Source organism: Engystomops pustulosus, chromosome 3, assembly GCF_040894005.1.
Source record: "Engystomops pustulosus chromosome 3, aEngPut4.maternal, whole genome shotgun sequence".
NCBI classification, from domain to species: domain Eukaryota; kingdom Metazoa; phylum Chordata; class Amphibia; order Anura; family Leptodactylidae; genus Engystomops; species Engystomops pustulosus.
This window is the reverse complement of record NC_092413.1, coordinates 158,659,404-158,680,842: the sequence shown is the minus strand read 5'-3', so window position 1 is coordinate 158,680,842 and position 21,439 is coordinate 158,659,404. Positions and strand designations below refer to the sequence as shown.

Here is a 21,439-nt window from a genome sequence, read left to right as displayed (position 1 = left end):
CCAAAATTCTGCCTGACACAGCTCGTTTGATAAGGGGACCATGTATGGAGGCAGTGAACTAGTAGTAGATTAAAGGTGCTGCAGTTAAAACTATGTTAGTTGGATCTTGGCATGGAGCTGGCGCTCCGCTGCCAGGCGAGCTTTCGCCAATCCAAGCCCCTGTCTCTAGGCTACTCCCCAAACAGCACTTCTAAGAACCTTTTGTATAAGATCAAGTGTAGTAGCGTTCTTATAAGTTTAGGATATGCCGGGTGAGGGGAATGTAAACAGATGCGCAAGAAGCGCATGATGCGCATGGAGCTGGCGCTCCGCTGCCAGGCGAGCTTTCGCAAATCCAAGCCCCTGTCTCTAGGCTACTCCCCAAACAGCACTTTTGTATAAGATCAAGTGTAGTAGCGTTCTTATAAGTTTAGGATATGGCGGGTGAGGGGAATGTAAACAGATGCGCAAGAAGCGCTGAAATAATATCCCTAAATGGTAAAAGTTTGCAAGTATATTTTGTGGATTACACAGCAGGGTGGCGACAAAGTTAACAACTTTGATGTGGAATCCATGAAAACAACCCAAATTTCTGCCTGACACACCTCGTTTGATAAAGGGACGATGTATGGAGGCAGCTATATGGACGACTTTTGGAGGTAGGAATGGAGACAACGTGTGGAGGCTGCTATGGAGACAATTTAATTTGGATAGTGCCTGTATGTGGCAGTCCCAAACATTTTTCAAACCAGAGGAGCAGGTAGGTGGCCCTCCAGTAAAATGGGATAGATTGAGTGCCTGTATGTGGCAGTCCCAAAAATTGTTCAAACCAGAGGAGCAGGTAGGTGGCCCTCCAGTAAAATGGAATAGATTGAGTGCCTGTATGTGGCAGTCCCAAAAATTGTTCAAACCAGAGGAGCAGGTAGGTGGCCCTGCAGTAAAATGGAATAGATTGAGTGCCTGTATGTGGCAGTCCCAAAAATGTTTCAAACCAGAGGAGCAGGTAGGTGGCCCTCCAGTAAAATGGGATAGATTGAGTGCCTGTATGTGGCAGTCCCAAAAATGTTTCAAACCAGAGGAGCAGGTAGGTGGCCCTCCAGTAAAATGGGATAGATTGAGTGCCTGTATGTGGCAGTCCCAAAAATGTTTCAAACCAGAGGAGCAGGTAGGTGGCCCTCCAGTAAAATGGAATAGATTGAGTGCCTGTATGTGGCAGTCCCAAAAATTGTTCAAACCAGAGGAGCAGGTAGGTGGCCCTCCAGTAAAATGGGATAGATTGAGTGCCTGTATGTGGCAGTCCCAAAAATGTTTCAAACCAGAGGAGCAGGTAGGTGGCCCTCCAGTAAAATGGAATAGATTGAGTGCCTGTATGTGGCAGTCCCAAAAATTCTTCAAACCAGAGGAGCAGGTAGGTGGCCCTCCAGTAAAATGGAATAGATTGAGTGCCTGTATGTGGCAGTCCCAAAAATTGTTCAAACCAGAGGACCGGGTAGGTGGCCCTCCAGAAAAATGGAATAGATTGAGTGCCTGTATGTGGCACTCACAAAAATTGTTTCAAACAGAGGACCGGGTAGGTGGCCCTCCAGAAAAATTAAATGCATGAAGTATAGCAAGAGCCAGTGGGCCCTGTCAAAAAATAGCCATTTTCCTCTGCTTTACTGTACAAAGAGGAGGAGAAGGAGGAAAATGAGGAGGAGGAGGAGGAGTGGATCAATTATTCAGGTTGAGCTTCCTTCACCTGGTGGAGATTGGAAATTCTGAGAAATCCAGCCTTTATTCATTTTAATAAGCGTCAGCCTGTCAGCGCTGTCAGTCGACAGGCGTGTACGCTTATCGGTGATGATGCCACCAGCTGCACTGAAAACCCGCTCGGACAAGACGCTAGCGGCAGGGCAGGCAAGAACCTCCAAGGCGTACAGCGCCAGTTCGTGCCACATGTCCAGCTTTGAAACCCAGTAGTTGTAGGGAGCTGTGTGATCATTTAGGACGATGGTATGGTCAGCTACGTACTCCCTCACCATCTTTCTGTAAAGATCAGCCCTACTCTGCCGAGACTGGGGACAGGTGACAGTGTCTTGCTGGGGTGACATAAAGCTGGCAAAAGCCTTGTAAAGCGTACCCTTGCCAGTGCTGGACAAGCTGCCTGCTCGCCTACTCTCCCTCGCTACTTGTCCCGCAGAACTACGCACTCTGCCGCTAGCGCTGTCAGAAGGGAAATACTGTTTCAGCTTGTGCACCAGGGCCTGCTGGTATTCATGCATTCTCACACTCCTTTCCTCTGCAGGGATGAGAGTGGCAAGATTTTGCTTGTACCGTGGGTCCAGGAGAGTGAACACCCAGTAATCGGTGCTGGAATAAATTCTTTGAACGCGAGGGTCACGGGATAGGCAGCCTAGCATGAAATCTGCCATATGCGCCAGAGTACCAACGCGTAAGAATTCACTCCCCTCACTGGCCTGACTGTCCATTTCCTCCTCCTCCAACTCCTCCAACTCCTCTTCTTCTGCCCATACACGCTGAACAGTGAAGGACTCAACAATGGTCCCCTCTTGTGTCTCGCCAACATTCTCCTCCTCTTCCTCCTCATCCTCCTCCACCTCCACCTCCTCCGATATGCGCTGAGAAACAGACCTCAGGGTGCTTTGGCTATCAACAAGGGAATATTCTTCCCCCGTCTCTTGTGACGAGCGCAAAGCTTCCGACTTCATGCTGACCAGAGAGTTTTTCAACAGGCCAAGCAGCGGGATGGTGAGGCTGATGATGGCGGCATCGCCACTGACCATCTGTGTTGACTCCTCAAAGTTACTCAGCACCTGACAGATATCAGACATCCACGTCCACTCCTCATTGTAGACTTGAGGAAGCTGACTGACCTGACTACCAGTTCTGGTGGAAGTTGACATCTGGCAGTCTACAATCGCTCTGCGCTGCTGGTAAACTCTGGATAACATGGTCAGTGTTGAATTCCACCTCGTGGGCACGTCGCACAACAGTCGGTGAGCGGGCAGTTGGAGGCGGCGCTGCGCTGCCCTGAGAGTGGCAGCATCTGGGCTGGACTTCCTGAAATGCGCACAGATGCGGCGCACCTTCGTGAGCAAATCAGACAGATTGGGGTATGTCTTGAGGAAACGCTGCACTATCAGATTTAACACATGGGCCAGGCATGGCACATGTGTCAGTCTGCCGAGTTGCAGAGCCGCCACCAGGTTACGGCCGTTGTCACACACAACCATTCCCGGCTTGAGGTTCAGCGGTGCCAGCCACAGATCAGTCTGCGCCGTGATGCCCTGTAATAGCTCTTGGGCGGTGTGCCTTTTGTCGCCTAGGCTCAGCAGTTTGAGCACCGCCTGCTGTCGCTTAGCGACGGCACTGCTGCTGTGCCTAGAGCTACCGACTGATGGCGCCGTGCCCACGGATGGTAGTTCGGAGGAGGAGGTGGAGGAGGGGTGGGAGGAGGAGGAGGCATAGTAGGCCTGAAACACCTGGACCGAGGTAGGCCCCGCAATCCTCGGCGTCGGCAGTATATGAGCAGCCCCAGGGTCAGTCTCGGTCCCAGCCTCCACCAAGTTAACCCAATGTGCCGTCAGCGATATATAGTGGCCCTGCCCGGCAGCACTCGTCCACGTGTCCGTGGTCAGGTGGACCTTGTCAGAAACGGCGTTGGTCAGGGCACGGATGATGTTGTCTGACACGTGCTGGTGCAGGGCTGGGACGGCACATCGGGAAAAGTAGTGGCGGCTGGGGACCGAATACCGAGGGGCGGCCGCCGCCATGAGGTTGCGAAAGGCCTCGGTCTCTACTAGCCTATAGGGCAGCATCTCCAGGCTAAGCAATCTGGAGATGTGCACATTAAGGGCTTGGGCGTGCGGGTGGGTTGCACTATATTTGCGTTTCCGCTCCAGCGTCTGGGGTATGGAGAGCTGAACGCTGGTGGATGCTGTGGAGGATCGTGGAGGCGACGATGGGGTTTTTGGGCCAGGGTCCTGGGCAGGGGGCTGACTAGCAGCTGACACAGGGGAAGGAGCAGTGGTGTGCACGGCCGGAGGTGAACGGGCTTGTTGCCACTGAGTGGGGTGCTTAGCATTCATATGCCTGCGCATACTGGTGGTAGTTAAGCTAGTAGTGGTGGAACCCCTGCTGAGCCTGGTTTGGCAAATGTTGCACACCACAGTCCGTCGGTCATCCGGTGTTTCCTTAAAGAACCTCCACACTTCTGAAGATCTAGCCCTCGCCGCAAGAGCCCTCACCACGGGAGCTTCACTAGTTGACAGTGGCGCTGATGCACCAGCTCTGGCCCTGCCTCTCCGTCTGGCCCCACCACTGCCTCTTCCAACCTGTTCAGGTCGAGGACTCTCCTCCGTCTCAGAAGCACTGTGTTCACCCGGCCTCTCAACCCAGCTTGGGTCTGTCACCTCATCATCCTCCGATCCCTCAGTCTGCTCCCCCCTCGGACTTCCTGCCCTGACAACAACTTCCCCACTGTCTGACAACCGTGTCTCCTCATCGTCGGACACCTCTTTACACACTTCCACTACGTCAAGAAGGTCATCATCACCCACAGACTGTGACTGGTGGAAAACCTGGGCATCGGAAAATTGCTCAGCAGCAACCGGACAAGTGGTTTGTGACTGTGGGAAGGGTCCAGAAAACAGTTCCTCAGAGTATGCCGGTTCAAATGGCAAATTTTCCTGGGAGGGGGCAGACTGGGGGGGAGGAGGCTGAGGTGCAGGAGCTGGAGGAGTGGGGATTTCGGTGACATGGGTGGACTGCGTGGAAGACTGACTGGTGGTGGACAAATTGCTCGAAGCATTGTCAGCAATCCACGACATCACCTGTTCGCACTGTTCTGGCCTCAACAGTGCTCTACCACGAGTCCCAGTAACTTCAGACATGAACCTAGGGAGTGTAGCTCTGCGGCGTTCCCCTGCTCCCTCATCAGCAGGTGGTGTCTCACCCCGCCCAGGACCACGGCCTCTGACCCCTGCAGTAGTTGGACGCCCACGTCCCCGCCCTCGTCCTCTACCCCTAGCCCTGGGGTTAAACATTTTTAAAATGAGAGTTATAACTTTTTTTTTTTTTTTACTTTTTTTTTTTTTTTTGTGTGTTTTTTTTGTGTTTTTTGTTTTTTTTTGTGTTTTTTGTTTTTTTTTGAGTTTTTAGAACCAAACAATCCTATCCTATTGCTATGGCTATTTTCTAGCCAAGTATCAAAGGAAGCACACTACTATGCCAGATGAGATGACACTGAGTTATTGCCTAATAGAAATCCAACCCCTACTGAATTTTGCCACTTCAGCCTTTGCTATGGATATGTGCGCCACTAAGCGCAGAACACAGCGGTCGCAAGTCTCACTACAAATTGCTCAGAATTGGCAAGTACATGCACTGCAGAAACTACAGCCACCAGCAGATCAACCAGAAATCAAATATATAGAACGCTACTGTAGGCTTCAAGAAGCTATTTGTATTCTCCTATGGCTATTTTCTAGCCAAGTATCAAAGGAAGCACACTACTATGCCAGATGAGATGACACTGAGTTATTGCCTAATAGAAATCCAACCCCTACTGAATTTTCCCACTTCAGCCTTTGCTATGGATATGTGCGCCACTAAGCGCAGAACACAGCGGTCGCAAGTCTCACTACAAATTGCTCAGAATTGGCAAGTACATGCACTGCAGAAACTACAGCCACCAGCAGATCAACCAGAAATCAAATATATAGAACGCTACTGTAGGCTTCAAGAAGCTATTTGTATTCTCCTATGGCTATTTTCTAGCCAAGTATCAAAGGAAGCACACTACTATGCCAGATGAGATGACACTGAGTTATTGCCTAATAGAAATCCAACCCCTACTGAATTTTGCCACTTCAGCCTTTGCTATGGATATGTGCGCCACTAAGCGCAGAACACAGCGGTCGCAAGTCTCACTACAAATTGCTCAGAATTGGCAAGTACATGCACTGCAGAAACTACAGCCACCAGCAGATCAACCAGAAATCAAATATATAGAACGCTACTGTAGGCTTCAAGAAGCTATTTGTATTCTCCTATGGCTATTTTCTAGCCAAGTATCAAAGGAAGCACACTACTATGCCAGATGAGATGACACTGAGTTATTGCCTAATAGAAATCCAACCCCTACTGAATTTTCCCACTTCAGCCTTTGCTATGGATATGTGCGCCACTAAGCGCAGAACACAGCGGTCGCAAGTCTCACTACAAATTGCTCAGAATTGGCAAGTACATGCACTGCAGAAACTACAGCCACCAGCAGATCAACCAGAAATCAAATATATAGAACGCTACTGTAGGCTTCAAGAAGCTATTTGTATTCTCCTATGGCTATTTTCTAGCCAAGTATCAAAGGAAGCACACTACTATGCCAGATGAGATGACACTGAGTTATTGCCTAATAGAAATCCAACCCCTACTGAATTTTGCCACTTCAGCCTTTGCTATGGATATGTGCGCCACTAAGCGCAGAACACAGCGGTCGCAAGTCTCACTACAAATTGCTCAGAATTGGCAAGTACATGCACTGCAGAAACTACAGCCACCAGCAGATCAACCAGAAATCAAATATATAGAACGCTACTGTAGGCTTCAAGAAGCTATTTGTATTCTCCTATGGCTATTTTCTAGCCAAGTATCAAAGGAAGCACACTACTATGCCAGATGAGATGACACTGAGTTATTGCCTAATAGAAATCCAACCCCTACTGAATTTTCCCACTTCGGTCTTTGCTATGGATATGTGTGCCACTAAGAGCTAAACACAACGGTAGCAAGTCCCCCTGCTAATTCCTCACAAAATGGTAAAAGATGCAAATTAAAATAAAAAAAGTAGAACGTTATTGTAGCCCTAAGAAGGGCTGTTGGGTTCTTTGAGAATCACTCCTGCCTAACAGTAAGCTAATAGAACACCCTAACGCTTTCCCTGACCAGCAGCAGCTCTCTCCCTAGCGGCATCCAGAGACAGAATGATCCGAGCAGCGCGGCCAGCGGCTAGTCTATCCCAGGGTCACCTGATCTGGCCAGCCAACCACTGCTATCGACGTGTAAGGGTACCACGTCATGCTGGGTGGAGTGCAGAGTCTCCTGGCTTGTGATTGGCTCTGTTTCTGGCCGCCAAAAAGCAAAACGGCGGGAGCTGCCATTTTCTCGAGCGGGCAAAGTATTCGTCCGAGCAACGAGCAGTTTCGAGTACCCTAATGCTCGACCGAGCATCAAGCTCGGACGAGCATGTTCGCTCATCTCTACAACCAATCACTCCGATGTGATTGGAGTAAAGCTGTGATACCATTAACAACTGTTGGTTGTGGTGGTGTTTATGGGAAAAAACAGCAAACATATATGTTTGTAACCCTGGGAAATCCCTTTGTTAAGGAAACATTGAAGCTATCACTGGACTAGTGATAGACATAAAAATGAATGTGTACATTTGGGGTCATACGCCTGACAAAGCAAGGTGGAACACGTGTTGGGTGGTGTCCACCTTCGGTCTGTATAGACCTGTGTATGTGTCCTCTGTTATTCCTCTGGGTAATGTACAATACTTGCTTGTAAGCAAATACCTTGACATGTTCTGAGGAATTTACCTTCCATACATTTTGATCATTGGTGGACCTTCTCTGTGTATGTTGTCTTTTTAAATGGATTTGTTTTAATTGATCTAATAAAGAGTTATTTTATGCGTTCTACATTTTGGCTTTTGTTTCCTCTTTTTTGTGGTGTTATTTGATTCTGGAAACAATTTGTTTGATCTGGTGGGAGTACATTGTTTCTATGCCCACTATTACTTGTATCGGCTTCACTCTGGGGGCAAACAGCTAGTCATCTTTTCCTGCTGTAAATTTTGTGATCCTTTCACAACTGGTTCTAACCCTGGGGGGTAGTTAAGAGCTCCTAGAACCAAATGCTACAACCTTTTTTGTGCTTCATGATTTTCTACAACATTTATGTTGATTGGATTTCTTGCTGTGACTTACCAGTAAATTCAGAAGGCACACTTATTCCCTTAAGATGACAATCTGCTAATGGACAAGTACATGGCTTCATCACTGCATACCAAATAGGTTATCTAAGTAATATACATTCAAAAATGGTGTAGAAATGCAAGTTTGCTATTAACAGGTTTTGGCATGTTTTGTGATGTATTAAAGTCTGGACATTTCTTTGGCATCAGCTTTTCTAAAACTTCATTGCTGTAGTGAAAAATAAATTCCAGAGTATGGAGATTTTGTGACATTCTGTCCAGTGAGTTCTTCATTGTTAAGTATGGAATAGTTCAAGATGACTGGGATACACATTGGTTTGGTGGGTCCACTGAATCAGATAGAAACAAGAAAATAGCTATGTAAGTAAAGTTTAAGATGGTTTTTATCTGTCAGTAGTGTTGTACTTGCCATCACATAGATTCTTCTGGGGTCTGTGGTGAGAGAGGACCCAGCACCCAACTCTCTTTTTTCTTCTGTTTACCAACATAAGACCTATGCATTGTCCTGCAACTACAATGAAAGATATCTCAGTTCAAAGGGATTTTTAGTTTTCATTCGGGTCAATATTATTCATGTTCACTGACCTCTCTAGTCAGGGGAATATCTACAAGGTAGCAGCCATAGCAGATGCTTTGGGGCCCACAGTGTCAAGGGGCCCCCCGAATCTGCTGAATAAACTTTAAATTTGTATTTGTGATGGGTATATGCACTAAATGTATATACATATGTTATGAGTATATGTTATATGTCTGAGTATATGGCGTTTATACAGTGCAGCTATATTTTTAAGGGGTAAGTCGGGCCCCATTAAGAAGTTCACTAAGAGGGTTTCCCTCTCCTACTTACACCACTGTAACCAGTTACAACTGACTTACTGAAAAATCCCCTCATCTACATGGAGCATACAGAGTTTTGCTGTAGGGACCTCTGATCTGATCTGTACAAAACCACATTTTATGACAAAGGTAAAATGTCTGTATGCCCTATCTTTATTCCTTGTAAGATTTGAGAATATCCATCATAGAGGTGTGCTTACTAGGATTACCAAATGAATTCATTTATAAATGGTATACTTCCTAATTACAAGAGATATTGCATACGGATGAGATACCGGATGTTACAAATTTCTTTAAATAAGTTTCCATTGTATCCTCAGGATAAGACATCAATGTCTTATTGTAGGGACCTATGCTATTAATGGTTGGCCAATAAAACACTGAGCTAGAAGGAGTTTAGTTGTGTAGTGGATTAGCAATAGAAATCTTGAGTTGTGTAGGGTGTCCGCTTCTGGTTCCATGCCTTGTGTTATGCCAAGTCAAACAGCTGATTGATGCATGAGTGAATTATTTGCCAGCACTCAAGTTATGTACTATAAAGTTACAGTAGCATTAACATACCCTTTGAAAGACTAAATGAATTTTCTCACATCTAATGACACATACCATGCCTTGATACTGTGTGAAAGCATAAAATCCATCAATAGTCCTTTTAAAGTCCAAAGAACTGCAAATATCCACTACTTACAGTACGACACATATAGGGCGTGAGCATACGCCATTCCTATCCAAGAGACTTGGTCTCTGTCAATGCATGGTATGTGTCATTAGTTGGGAGAAAATTTATATAAAGAAAATAATTTTTGCAAAGTTGCTGTTGGATATTTCATTGTTTGCACATGAACAGGAGGTAACGGAAGGACCTCTATATCCACCCTTATTTCACTCCCAAGAAATTTGATTAGTTTGTTTGATTTCATACAGTGATATCAACTTCCTGTTTGTGACACTAAGTCCCTCTCCATATACAGGAAGTTAATATCACCAAATATATTCAGATTTTATTTAGGTGTATCCATATAAATGGCCCACTATGTATATACAGTATGTCTTTCCTGTAAAAAATAAGAAATTGATGCATATAAATAATCTGCATTAATCCTAGCAGATCTTCATTATAGAAAATATTGAAGTAATTCTAATGAAAAGATGCAGTTGCTGTTATTTCCATTTTTTGGGAGAAGTTGATATATGGAAGAATAATATCACAAACAGATAAATGTCATAACAATAAAATATATTTTGGCAGGTTGGCTGATGAGTGGTTTTTTTTATTTGTTAATTTTTCTAAAACTAACATTCATAATGTTTTATTTTCAGAAATTTTTACCAAAAAATAAAGGACCATGACCTTCTGGACAAAAGGAAAACTGTGACAGCCTTAAAAGCAGGAGAAGACAGGGCGATACTCCTGGGGCTGGCAATGATGGTCTGTTCCATTATGATGTACTTTCTCCTAGGAATAACGCTACTTCGATCATACATGCAGAGGTAATTTGGTGTCTGTCACCTCCATTGTGAATATATATGACCCTTATTGCCTTTATCCGGTTCATTTCTTAGTATCTTTTCAATCTGTTTGGAAACATCAAAGTGCAATAGAAAATTTAAGCTGTTTAACACTAAATTGTTAGTCCTGAATTGGAGGCTTTATATTCTAAACACATCAGTTCTCCAGCTTTGAAGCTAGGTACAAAAACAGACTAAAATGACACCAGATGTCACTGTAAAATAAAAAAGCATTGGGTTTTAACAGTGGGTGGAATTCATCAAAAGAGCAAAAGCAGAAAGGAAGTCAGACAGATCATGATCATCACAGAGTTTCATTGGCTCAGTATATAAAATATCTCATCAGAAAATGGTAACACTGCCACAAAGGAGAGAGTCACATACTCTATTCCTGTGAATTGATGAATATAGCAGAGTGTAAAATATGAATATGCACTCACAGCTAAATACTTTCTCAGGTTAATGTTTTACCAAACAAAATGAAAGTGTTCATTGACTGTGTGATGTAATATTTGATAAAGTAAAAAGTGTTGCTCTTTGTTCAAACACCAATAAACTCGGCAATACATTTATGATAATACATTTCTGCTATAGTGCAAACCCCTTACGTCAGACCGATCAATAAAACCCTTGTGGAAGGCAGTACATGGCATAAGTCAGTATCCAACCTGCCATGAACACCCATGTTTAGATTTGGAAAGCACATCTATTTCATTAGTATGGTAATCCACTGCTAGATACCACTGACAGCTAATTTTATATAAGTTAAGAAAGAAAAAGCAGGTTACAGGAGAATAAGACATGGGGCCACATTTATCACTTTTGTGCGCCTAAGTGTAGTAGTTGCGCCTAAATTCAGGCGCACTGTTTTGCCAGAATTATCACAAGCTACAACCATCTGTGATAAGTATATTTTCTGCCTCTTATTAATCACTTTACTTTAACACAGTTTAGGCGCAGTTTAGGCGCAATGTTAGATTCGGGCACTTACATGTCATCCTGCTACAAGCTCCTCTCTGCTTCTCCCACAGCCCAGAATGAAGATAACACTCACAGCAGCACCCAGGTGTGTGACACCCAGCACCCAGTGACCTCCGCAGCAGTGGCTTCTCCTGGAGGGGATCCCCCAGTGCTGGTCTCCTGCTGCACCCCTGTAATTCTGCACAATATCCCCCTCAGACACTGTGCAGAATTACATGGGGGACACTTGTTTGTAGTATCTGCAAGCTGCTGCAAACTTGTGCAAACTTCTCTTGCTCTTGCTGTGAGCTCAGCGTTTTGCAGATTGTTTTGTAAATAGAAGGTGATGAACTGTAAATAGAGTCTGCAGCTCCTGTCTGCAGTGTATCTAATGTATCTATTATATGTTCTAGTGCAGTGATGGCGAACCTATGGCACTGGTGCCAGAGGTGGCACTCAGAGCCCTTTCTGTGGGCACTCAGGCCATCACCAGAGATGACTCCAGGTATCTTCCTGCAGTCCCAGACAGCTCTACCTGGGACTATTTTCTGCTTTATTGGTGCCTCAGGGTGCTTGTATCAATGAAAACTGTGACAGAGAAGGGAGTATAAATCACAAATAGAATTTCTGTGTTGGCCCTTTGCGATAAATAAGCGGGTCTTTGTTGTAGTTTGGGCACTCGGTCTCTAAAAGGTTCGCCATCACTGTTCTAGTGTCTGGCTGAGCTCTGCTGCTAGAAATGAGCTGTTCTGCAAAGGGGCTCAGTGCTTTCTTCTCAGATAATGCCACCTTCGGGCTGGAGTGTTTTTGCGCCCGTTTTTGCGCCTAAATGCAAAAGTCGCACGTGATGAATATCATTAGGCGCAGCAAAACATCTGGAATTGAACGATAGATGAGGGAAAGGTGGTTATTTTAGCTGCGCGGCTAATTTGACGTTTAATCGCAAAAATGACGCAAAAACGGTACGCCTAAACGAAAAGGCGCAAAAACAACAGAAAAAACAAGTGATAAATGTGGCCCATGGTGTGTAATAATAATGATCCAGATTTATCACATGGCTCATACTGGTTATTAATTTGTTATGTCCTTTCTTCTATTCTAAACTTTTGTTTAGTTCACACTCGTTTCTGTCACGGGTCATCCTATACGTGCCCCCAGACTCCCCACCACTGTGCTTACCTCTCCATGCTCCCAGCAGTCTCGGCTTCCAGAGATTTAAAGGGCCAGCGCCGATATATGGCGCTGGCCAGCTGACAATTTCTGATAAATTCTCAGCCCCTTCCAGTCTTCCCTGCTCCATCTTTGTGCCTTATTGCCATTGAGAAAGCTTGTTCCTATATCCTTTGCATTTATAGTGATTTCCCGTTGTGACCTTGATTCTGTTCCTGACTCTGATTCCATGCTGTCTGTCCTCGACCACGAGTTTGCCTTCTGATACTGTACTTCGCTTTGGCTGCCTTACCACCCGTGGAACGACATGGTGGTACTACACCGCAGCAAGTTCAACCTGCTTTGCGGTGGGCTCTGGTGAAAACTGGGTACCATTTAGACCATTAGGTTCCAGGCGTTGGCTAATGTCATCGTCCGCGGTGGTCCAGAGTATCCACTGATCACACTCATTTTGGCAGGTTCTGTTCCACTTTCCACTATTACTAGGTAAAAAATTTTGTGCAGCAGTCAGCATCTTTTCTCCCCCATTATTAATAACAGAATAATAACAGAAGGTAACCTTCCATGGAGTCTATGGGGATGGGAAGGGGAAAGGAAGACCTGATCTGTTTTGAGTTTCTGTCAACATTTCCATTTTAGAAGCTGTGATGCAGATAGAACTGGAACTCCATTACAACAATATTGGTTGCCTTAATGTGTGCCTCTTTCCCAATGATGGTTTATTTCTTGTAAGTGTCTGAAAGCCCATGATGAATGGTGAAAGGCAGGTACAACAGTTTGGTTATTTTCCCGGGGTGTGTGTAAAACTGCTGACCGTATGCTGTGAATTACAACTCAAAATGATAGTTTTTACTCCAATGGCTGGGATCCACTACAGATTCACAATATATCATAAGGTTTCATGCACATAAATGTGTGCTACACCTGGGACAAGAGCTGAGCATAGCGTTCGGCTGGATAGATGGAGGGGTGAGCGCTGCTCAATGCTCCCCTCTTCATAGTGAGCAATACAGCCTGGCCTTATGTTCTTCAAAATATAGAACATGCTCTATCTTTTTTTTACCAACAGAACTGTATGGTGGGCAATTCAAATAGAAGGCCATGTTGCCTATTGAAATGAATAGGGCGGTGTGTGTGCTACTTGTACTGAAACTGGTAGTACTCACTCGGAAAAAAAAACTCTTCATGTGCAAGAAGCCTAAAATATAGGACACATGTATTGTACTGTGCTATTTGCTGTTTTTTATCCACTCCTGGTTACCATATTTCTGATAGTTCTAGTACTTCTATGACTGCAGGTAAACTATCTTGTGATTTCAGATTCAGTATGCTGACAATTTAAAGTTGAGTAATATCTACTGATTTACATTGTATTTATATTTATAATTGCAAACACATTCAGAAATTGTAGAATAATGTTCCTCTATATTCTGCAAATTTATTCTAATCAACCCAGTGCTGTTACAATCTGCGCCCAGATCATGTTTTATTGATAACCATACAACACATAGCTACAGCAGCTCACTTAATCCTCAGCTCGATTTCAGTCAAGGTTATCTCTGAGAAATGGTTCAAATCTGCACAAATAACACCCTCATGAGAGATACATATTTAGAACTAGATCAAATTTCTTCTTAATGTTTTTGATGTGCTATTTGGTACTAGATATTGGTCTTTACGCAAAAGTCATGGTACTAAAAGCACATCCATGCATATCAAATTAAACAAATATGTCTCAGTATCAGCAAACTTAGGTCCAGTGTTTCTGGAATTGAGTTTTGCATTTGTCATCACCTGTAACCCATCACTGGTCTTGTTGTTAATATGCACACACTGGCATGTGACCACCTGGTCTTAGCAGCCACATGCCATTTATGCCCACATCCCAACTGAGGCCAAAGAATAGCTACATATGTCATGTAATGAAAAAAGGGGCATCATTAATTCTAGTAACACTGGAACTAAGATGCTAATGTTAATAACATGACTCTTTTAGTTATGTAACATTAATTTATTAGTTTTTAAAATATCCTAATCAAATGCTGTTTTTCAGAGGGGTTGGACACCCCTATAAGGTGTAACATGCATAGAGCTTGCATGGTTGCACATGCAGTCTCTATTATTCGTATTATAAAACTTCATAAACTTTTATTGTAGTATTAGAGCACAGTGGGCATGAGATCGGATACTACGTCAAGGAGGAACAGACCATTATGCGCTTGCCTGTGAAGTCTATTTTTCTTTACAATTAGCATGCTTTGTACTTTGCCTCTGTACAACATAGTTCTTGACATTGTCTAGAATCGGATGGCATGTATTTAAGGGGTTGTTAGAGAGTATAAAAAGATATATAGGTGGCCTGGGGGGGGGGCTGTAAACCAAATAAACTTATACTTACCTTAAACTTTTACTTACCACCTGGCATGCCCAACCTTTCTTTGCCGCCATGGCACTGATAAGAAGGGGCACTGGTCAATGGGAGCACCGGAAAAGGTGTAAAAGTATCTTATAAGTATAAGTATTTGATAAGTCTGTCTTCAACCATCTCACCTTGTCGATAGGTTAGCTCCTAAGGTTGGTGAAGCCTGCGTTTTCCAACAGGTTCACCTCATCTATTCATGTTTCAGACTTGCTTGGGGCACATTGTGTATCTCTTATTTAGATCAGTCCAAAGCAGGTCTATAATCTACCACATCAATTCCTGGATTTGGCATTTCATTTTTAATGCTCATTTGTTTTATTTGCAGTGCACAAAATTATTAATGGCCATGCGCTACCACATAAAATCATTCTGTAAAACCACACTAAAGTTGTACCCTAAAAACTGAACTTGCACTAAAATGATGACATTACCCTTGTCTGCCTCAATGTGAAATCAAAATAACCTACAGGCACCATTTTTCAAATACATACAAAATAGATTGGCCACCAGTTGCAGGATTGTTTTTGGGATTCCACAAGAAATTAATTTACTCATTTAATAACTTTGTGTCCATGAACAGTTAAAAGACTTACCCTCCAATTCAGCAGATTCAGCTAATTTTGCTGTTGTCTGGCAATTGGAACAGGACTTGACTAATAGCCGTTATCTAGAAATCAGCTATGTAAATGGGAGTAATTACTGATGCCAGGCACCAGGCAGCCATAGTTTTCTTTGATTAATTTCACCAAGAAACTTTAATGCTGCATAAAGTTGTTTTAATAACAGCACAATATTCATAATGATTTGAGCTCTTATATTCAGGGCATGTTCTGAGGATCACTTCAATCCTATTAGTAATGAGTTTAAGGAGATTAATCATTTTCAACAGAAATTTTAGGTGACAAATATGACCACTTTATTAGGTTTCATCTTTTGTAACATGAAAGCAATTTGATTAAGCCCATTTAACCAGCGTTTAGAGATTCCAAATAGACCCGCTCCCTAACAGATCGGTACGGTCATCATTGTAAAATATTTGTATTCTGTCTCTTATATAGCTAAGGATCTTCTTGTCCAACAACCTGTTAGTAGAATAATAATTATAGAAGAGCATTAAGTGTCAAGGAAGTACTTAGAGAAGACTTTGTATATTTATAGCAAGTCCCTAATCAGCTACTCTTGCTTAAAGGGCACTTCAGTGATGCTGAGAAACACCTCTCATCCTAAAACAGACACAATGGGTGGTATTTATCATTTATCAGGACTTGTACATCAGTTTTCTAAATTAATCCCAATTCCCAATTTCTGAAATAATCCCAATTCCTTGTGAATGGCCAGGAATCGCAATTATTTCCTTGTTTATGCCACCTCCATGGCAAGTAGGCATAGAGTGGCGTAACGGAAGCACGTCTGGCGGTGGAGTTGACCAGCACGGGGTAGGAACGCACTTACTATAGTCTGTGATTATGCAGCCATAAATGTTGCTGGTAGCAGAGCAATTCTGCCTACTGTAGAATTGTATGCCAGGACAACAGGGTGCCGGATACATCAGGAAACGAAAGCCTCCACATGTATCCGACATTGGAAAGGGCAGGGTTTATATCATTCGAAATTTGGATGCTGCACCTTCTCAGACAAGAGCTGCAAAAACAGTCCTGGGTGGATTCAACAGTCATGCAAACTTAAAAAGTTTGGTCTGATCGGAGCACACAATTAATTCTTCGATCTTCTATTCTGAAATGCGAGACTTCTTTTAGCTAATAAAAATATTCTGACCAAATATAAAAAGATATATTCTACATCTATATGTGTATTGATATATAGATATATATATATATATATATATATATATATATATATATAGCCCCATTGTATTGGAATGAACAGTAGATACTACAAATTATATTTTTCCTATTATATTATGTAATTTATAGCATTTTTATTATACAAATGTATTTTTAATTAAATTAATTCATATCAAAGTCTGTTTCCAGACTTCAAACAAGTTCCCACGAGATGTGTTCAGCTTTTGAACATAAAGCCGAATTTCGGGCTTATTCTTTTGGTTATCATGTGACTGTGAACTGTGTCAAATGATGCCAGAGATTCGTAAGTCACAATAGAGGTTCAGCAGAGGTGTGCCCCAGAAAAAAAAACCCAAACAGCCGAAACTGAGGGTTGGGCTTTGTGCTTTACAGTTTATGGGGTGAATTGATTTATTATAACTCTTATGTGAGTTTATAATAAAAATACATTTAAATGTAATTGCATCTTGAATTTGCATACACACAAGCTGTATTTTATATGGTTATAAGGTAAATCATAACCATATCACATGAGGATTTCCATCACACAGCCCTTTGTCACCTGTAGGTGCTTATTGATTACTATGAGAGCCTGACAAGGGCTTATACAGCAGAGAGGAGACCAAAGAGGAGTAGCGCCGAGGATCGGGAGCCGCGCCGAGCATCGGGGCGCCGGAGGGTGAGTATGTAAGTTTTTTTCATTGATTTTGATCTGCAAACTTTAAGTTATCATTAGACTTTAGAAAAATAGAAAGCTTTGAATATTGTGCCGACAAAAAATATACAGCATAAATGGTTCCTAAAGGGATTTCCCAAGCTCACTGGAAGACCCCTGGCCGAAAGAGTATATAATGAGAACAAAGGGTACAAGGGTAAATCTGGAACCAGTGGAGGGTGAGAATGCTTTTTTTTTCAGGTTTTCATTTCACCCATACCCTGGCCTCATAGGACAAAAATAGGTCAGTTCTTAAAGAGAACGTGGCATGGAAGACAGTCTATTGTTTTAACACCTGAAAAGGCAATTACTTCACTTTCTAAAATGTTCCACATACTTTCTTTAAAGTGTAAATGAAAAGAACCTCCGATAAGAATAGACCACTATTCAGAACATCACCATTGTGATTTGTCCTCCCTCGGTTCCACCATTCACCATAGTAGATTGAAAACATAAAATAAAATGTGCATGTAAAATTATAAATGGGATGCCAGTCTCACATGTATAGTTGATATAGGTTTTTTAAAAATTTTTATATCATTTATATTTTTACAAAAATCCTAAAATCTCTGTTTTCACATCTATTACTAAGGCTAACAATAGTCATAGGGACAAACTGTGAGGTTGATTCAGAAAGTATATTGGAAGATTGTATAACTTTTCATAATACAAATAATAGAAGTTATTTTCGTTAACTGGACAACCACTTTAAAAGTCATTCATTCATGTTATAACTTTTACTTTGATATAAATTGAACATAGTTGTCCATGACATTGATTTTAATATTATTTTTTACTCTATTATTTTGTGTCTCCCTTAGTGTATGGACAGAGGAGACCCAATGCACATTAATGAATGCCTCTATAACTGAAACATTCAACTGCTCATTTAGCTGTGGCCCAGATTGCTGGAAAATCTCTCAGTATCCTTGCCTGCAGGTCCATGTAAACCTGACATCTTCAGGACAAAAAGTTCTTTTGTACCACAATGAAGAGACGATGAAAGTAAATTCGGAGGTAAGAGTTTCATGAAGGTCACAAATACTTTTCTGTTCAATCCATGGGGACCTTTCACTTGTTGGCTATCGTCTGATATCATAACATCCATAACATCATAGTAATATGAACACATGACATGCTTGATAAACATTATTCAGCTTCCAGAACGCCTTGAAACCTAGCTGAAAAACTCATGAAAATAGTAACAGTAGTTTCCTATACAATAACGATTATAGAGAAATGAAAACAGATGTTAATCAATACGTATACATTTTCTCGGCCAGAAACAACGGGGCATGTGATGTTGCTTGCAGCTCATCTGACATAGGCTGTTGAGTGCCGGTCATCCAGCCAAAAAGAACCTACCCTATCTTTTGTTCTGTGGGCAGTAAGCACTTTCTTGATGTGGTGAGGCATAGTGTAACATGCCTCACTGCACCAGGAACATGTCCAATAGAAGGCTATGGGGCTGTGAGGTAGCCGCAGTTTGTACATCTAGTCAGGGCCAGCTCCAGGCTTTAGTGGGCCCCTGGGCGACAGAGCCTTAGTGGGCCCCTTCCGTGGGCCGCCTTCCAGTGGCCACACTGCGCCCCCTCCCCCTACGGACACACTGACTACCCCCCTTCCACTAGCGGACACACTGACCCCGGGGACTCACTGATCCCCCCCACCTCCCCGGGGACACACTGATCCCCCCCCCCTGCGGACACACTGAACCCCCCCTGCTGACACAATGACCCCCTCCTCCCCCTGCAGACACATTGACCCCCCCTCCCCCTGTGGACACCCTGACCACCCCTGCTGACACACTACTCCCCCCCTCTCCCCCTGTATACACACTGACCCCCCCGCCCCCCAGGGACACATTGACTCCCCTCCGGGAAAGAAAAAAAAATTCACTTTTCCTGGTTCCCCCGGAGCAGCGCCTGCAGCTGTCTACAGCCTGGGCCTCCCGTACGCACCGGCTCTGAAGCCGGCACACGTGATCCGATGACGTCATCATGTGCGCCGGCTTCAGAGCCGTCGCATACCCTGCAGAGCTCCGCATCGTGGGAATCGGGACAGGTGAGTCTTAGATTCTGTCTCTATGCTGCACTCTTACGACACTGGTACAATTGATCCGGGGGCCCGAGTGGGCCCCTCCAGTACCCCAGGGCCCCGGCACTTGCCCGGGTTGGGCGGGTGCTGGCGCCGGGCCTGCAGATCTAGTTCATTGCCTTAGCACAGAGTTGTGTACATGCCTTAAAGTGCTTTCACATGTTCTATGGAGGTATATAGAATATTTTGTCAATGTCGATTGTTGGGGTGTTCTTTTGATTTTGTTTACATCATAAAGTACCAGATATTTTGGAGGCCTCGACCATGAGATGCAAACATAAAAAAGAAGAAAATTATAATTTACAGTATATCTTTAATAGGTAATATTCACCCAAATATAGTCAATCAACGTGATTCAAATACAGTGGCGTTACTAGGAGAGGCAGGGTCCCATAGCAGGCTTCTGCCTGTGGCTCCCCTTCCCACTTAAAAGTTATACATATTTGTATACTTACACATGCAAGTCACAATCACACATTTATACACTCATGCACACACATATAGAGCATATACACACATACAGTGCCATATACAAACATACAGCATATATACACACATAAAGTATATACAGACACCATATACCGTATAGAGCATATATATCATCAGGGAAGAGTTTAGAGACCCCCATATAAATCAGACACCCATACCCGCTAATTTTAATCTTCTGTAATATTGAACCAAGTTAGAATCCCCCTTCCCTAAAAATCTACATAAATGTTTTTGGCAACACCTAAACTTATTTTTTAGGATATAAAAATACATTTTCAAAAAGTAGATGTTTTTGGTGTCCACTATAAATAAGCAAAATAAACTATAGTATTTCTGCAATTTTTTGACAAATGACTGCAACAAAAATGGCACAAAATTTTATTATTTCAGTAATAACATTATCAATATGTAAACAAATAATTCCTAGAGTAGCTATTCCTAGAGTAGCTATTGTGGTGCCTATTACGATAATACACTGCAAGTAGAAATATAAACTTTTACAACCACCTAAAATTCATTCACTGATCCGTTCTTAATTCAAGTTCACCTCGGGCATATTATATCAAGTGTTTCTATGCCTGTGCAGAACAGTACATTGTGGCCCACATTTATTAACAGTGAGGCATTACGTGCAGTTTGTCCCACTATAATTCAGAGTGCACCCGATTCATGAAGACCACAACACGGAGTCCAAAGCACTTACACAGTTTTTTCCGGTATTTCCGACATAAATGTAGTGCACGGTGCGAATGCACATTGGAACACCAATTTATGTGCACAGTACAGGCAGTCCCCGGTTTACGTACAAGATAGGTTCCAAAGGTTTGTTCTTAAGTTGAATTTGTATGTAAGTCGAAACAGTATATTTTATAATTGTAGTTCGAGGCAATTTTGTTTTTTGCCCCAGTGACAAGTGGAGTTTCAAAATTTTTTGCTGTAATGGGACCAAGGATTATCAATAAAGCTTCATTATAATTATAGACAGCTGATCATTGCACCCTGGGACCATAGTCAAGCATTGAGAGAGCTTCACCAGAGGTCAAGGTGGGCAGAGGAATCCGTCTTTAACTATGGGTTGACTGTAAGTCGGGTGTCCTTAAGTAGGGGACCGCCTGTATTGTGTTGCGGCGTGCATAGTGCAGCTGCAAAACAATACTGGCGGAAACACTTCATAAATACATGTGCAAGCAGCTTGCACATGTGTGTATGTGCAGTCTACGCCAGAATACTGCAAAGTAGTAAATGTGGCCCATTAGATAACCTCTATAGCAGTGATGGCGAACCTTTTAGAGCCTGAGTGCCCAAACTTCAACCAAAAGCCACTTATTTATTGTAAAGTGCCAACACAGCAATTAAAGCAGTAATTTATTTCTCCCTTTTTTTGAAAACTTTAAATCGTTCAGCCTCCTAAAGACACCAACACACTTGAAAGGAGGAGGGCAAATTCATCTATCATT

The 21,439-nt window shown here is 43.1% G+C and overlaps 1 protein-coding gene across 3 annotated transcripts in view; it reads left to right on the top strand.

The window, feature by feature from the left end:
* The window catches only part of KCNMB2 (potassium calcium-activated channel subfamily M regulatory beta subunit 2), a 387,451-nt gene that overhangs the window by 345,308 nt on the left and 20,704 nt on the right, over window positions 1-21,439 (top strand). For all 3 annotated transcript variants that reach the window (XM_072142771.1, XM_072142769.1, XM_072142770.1), the window contains 2 exons: window positions 10,136-10,306; window positions 18,218-18,413. In XM_072142771.1, the coding sequence (XP_071998872.1) occupies window positions 10,136-10,306; window positions 18,218-18,413 (367 nt within the window). The remainder of the gene's footprint in view (window positions 1-10,135; window positions 10,307-18,217; window positions 18,414-21,439) is intronic.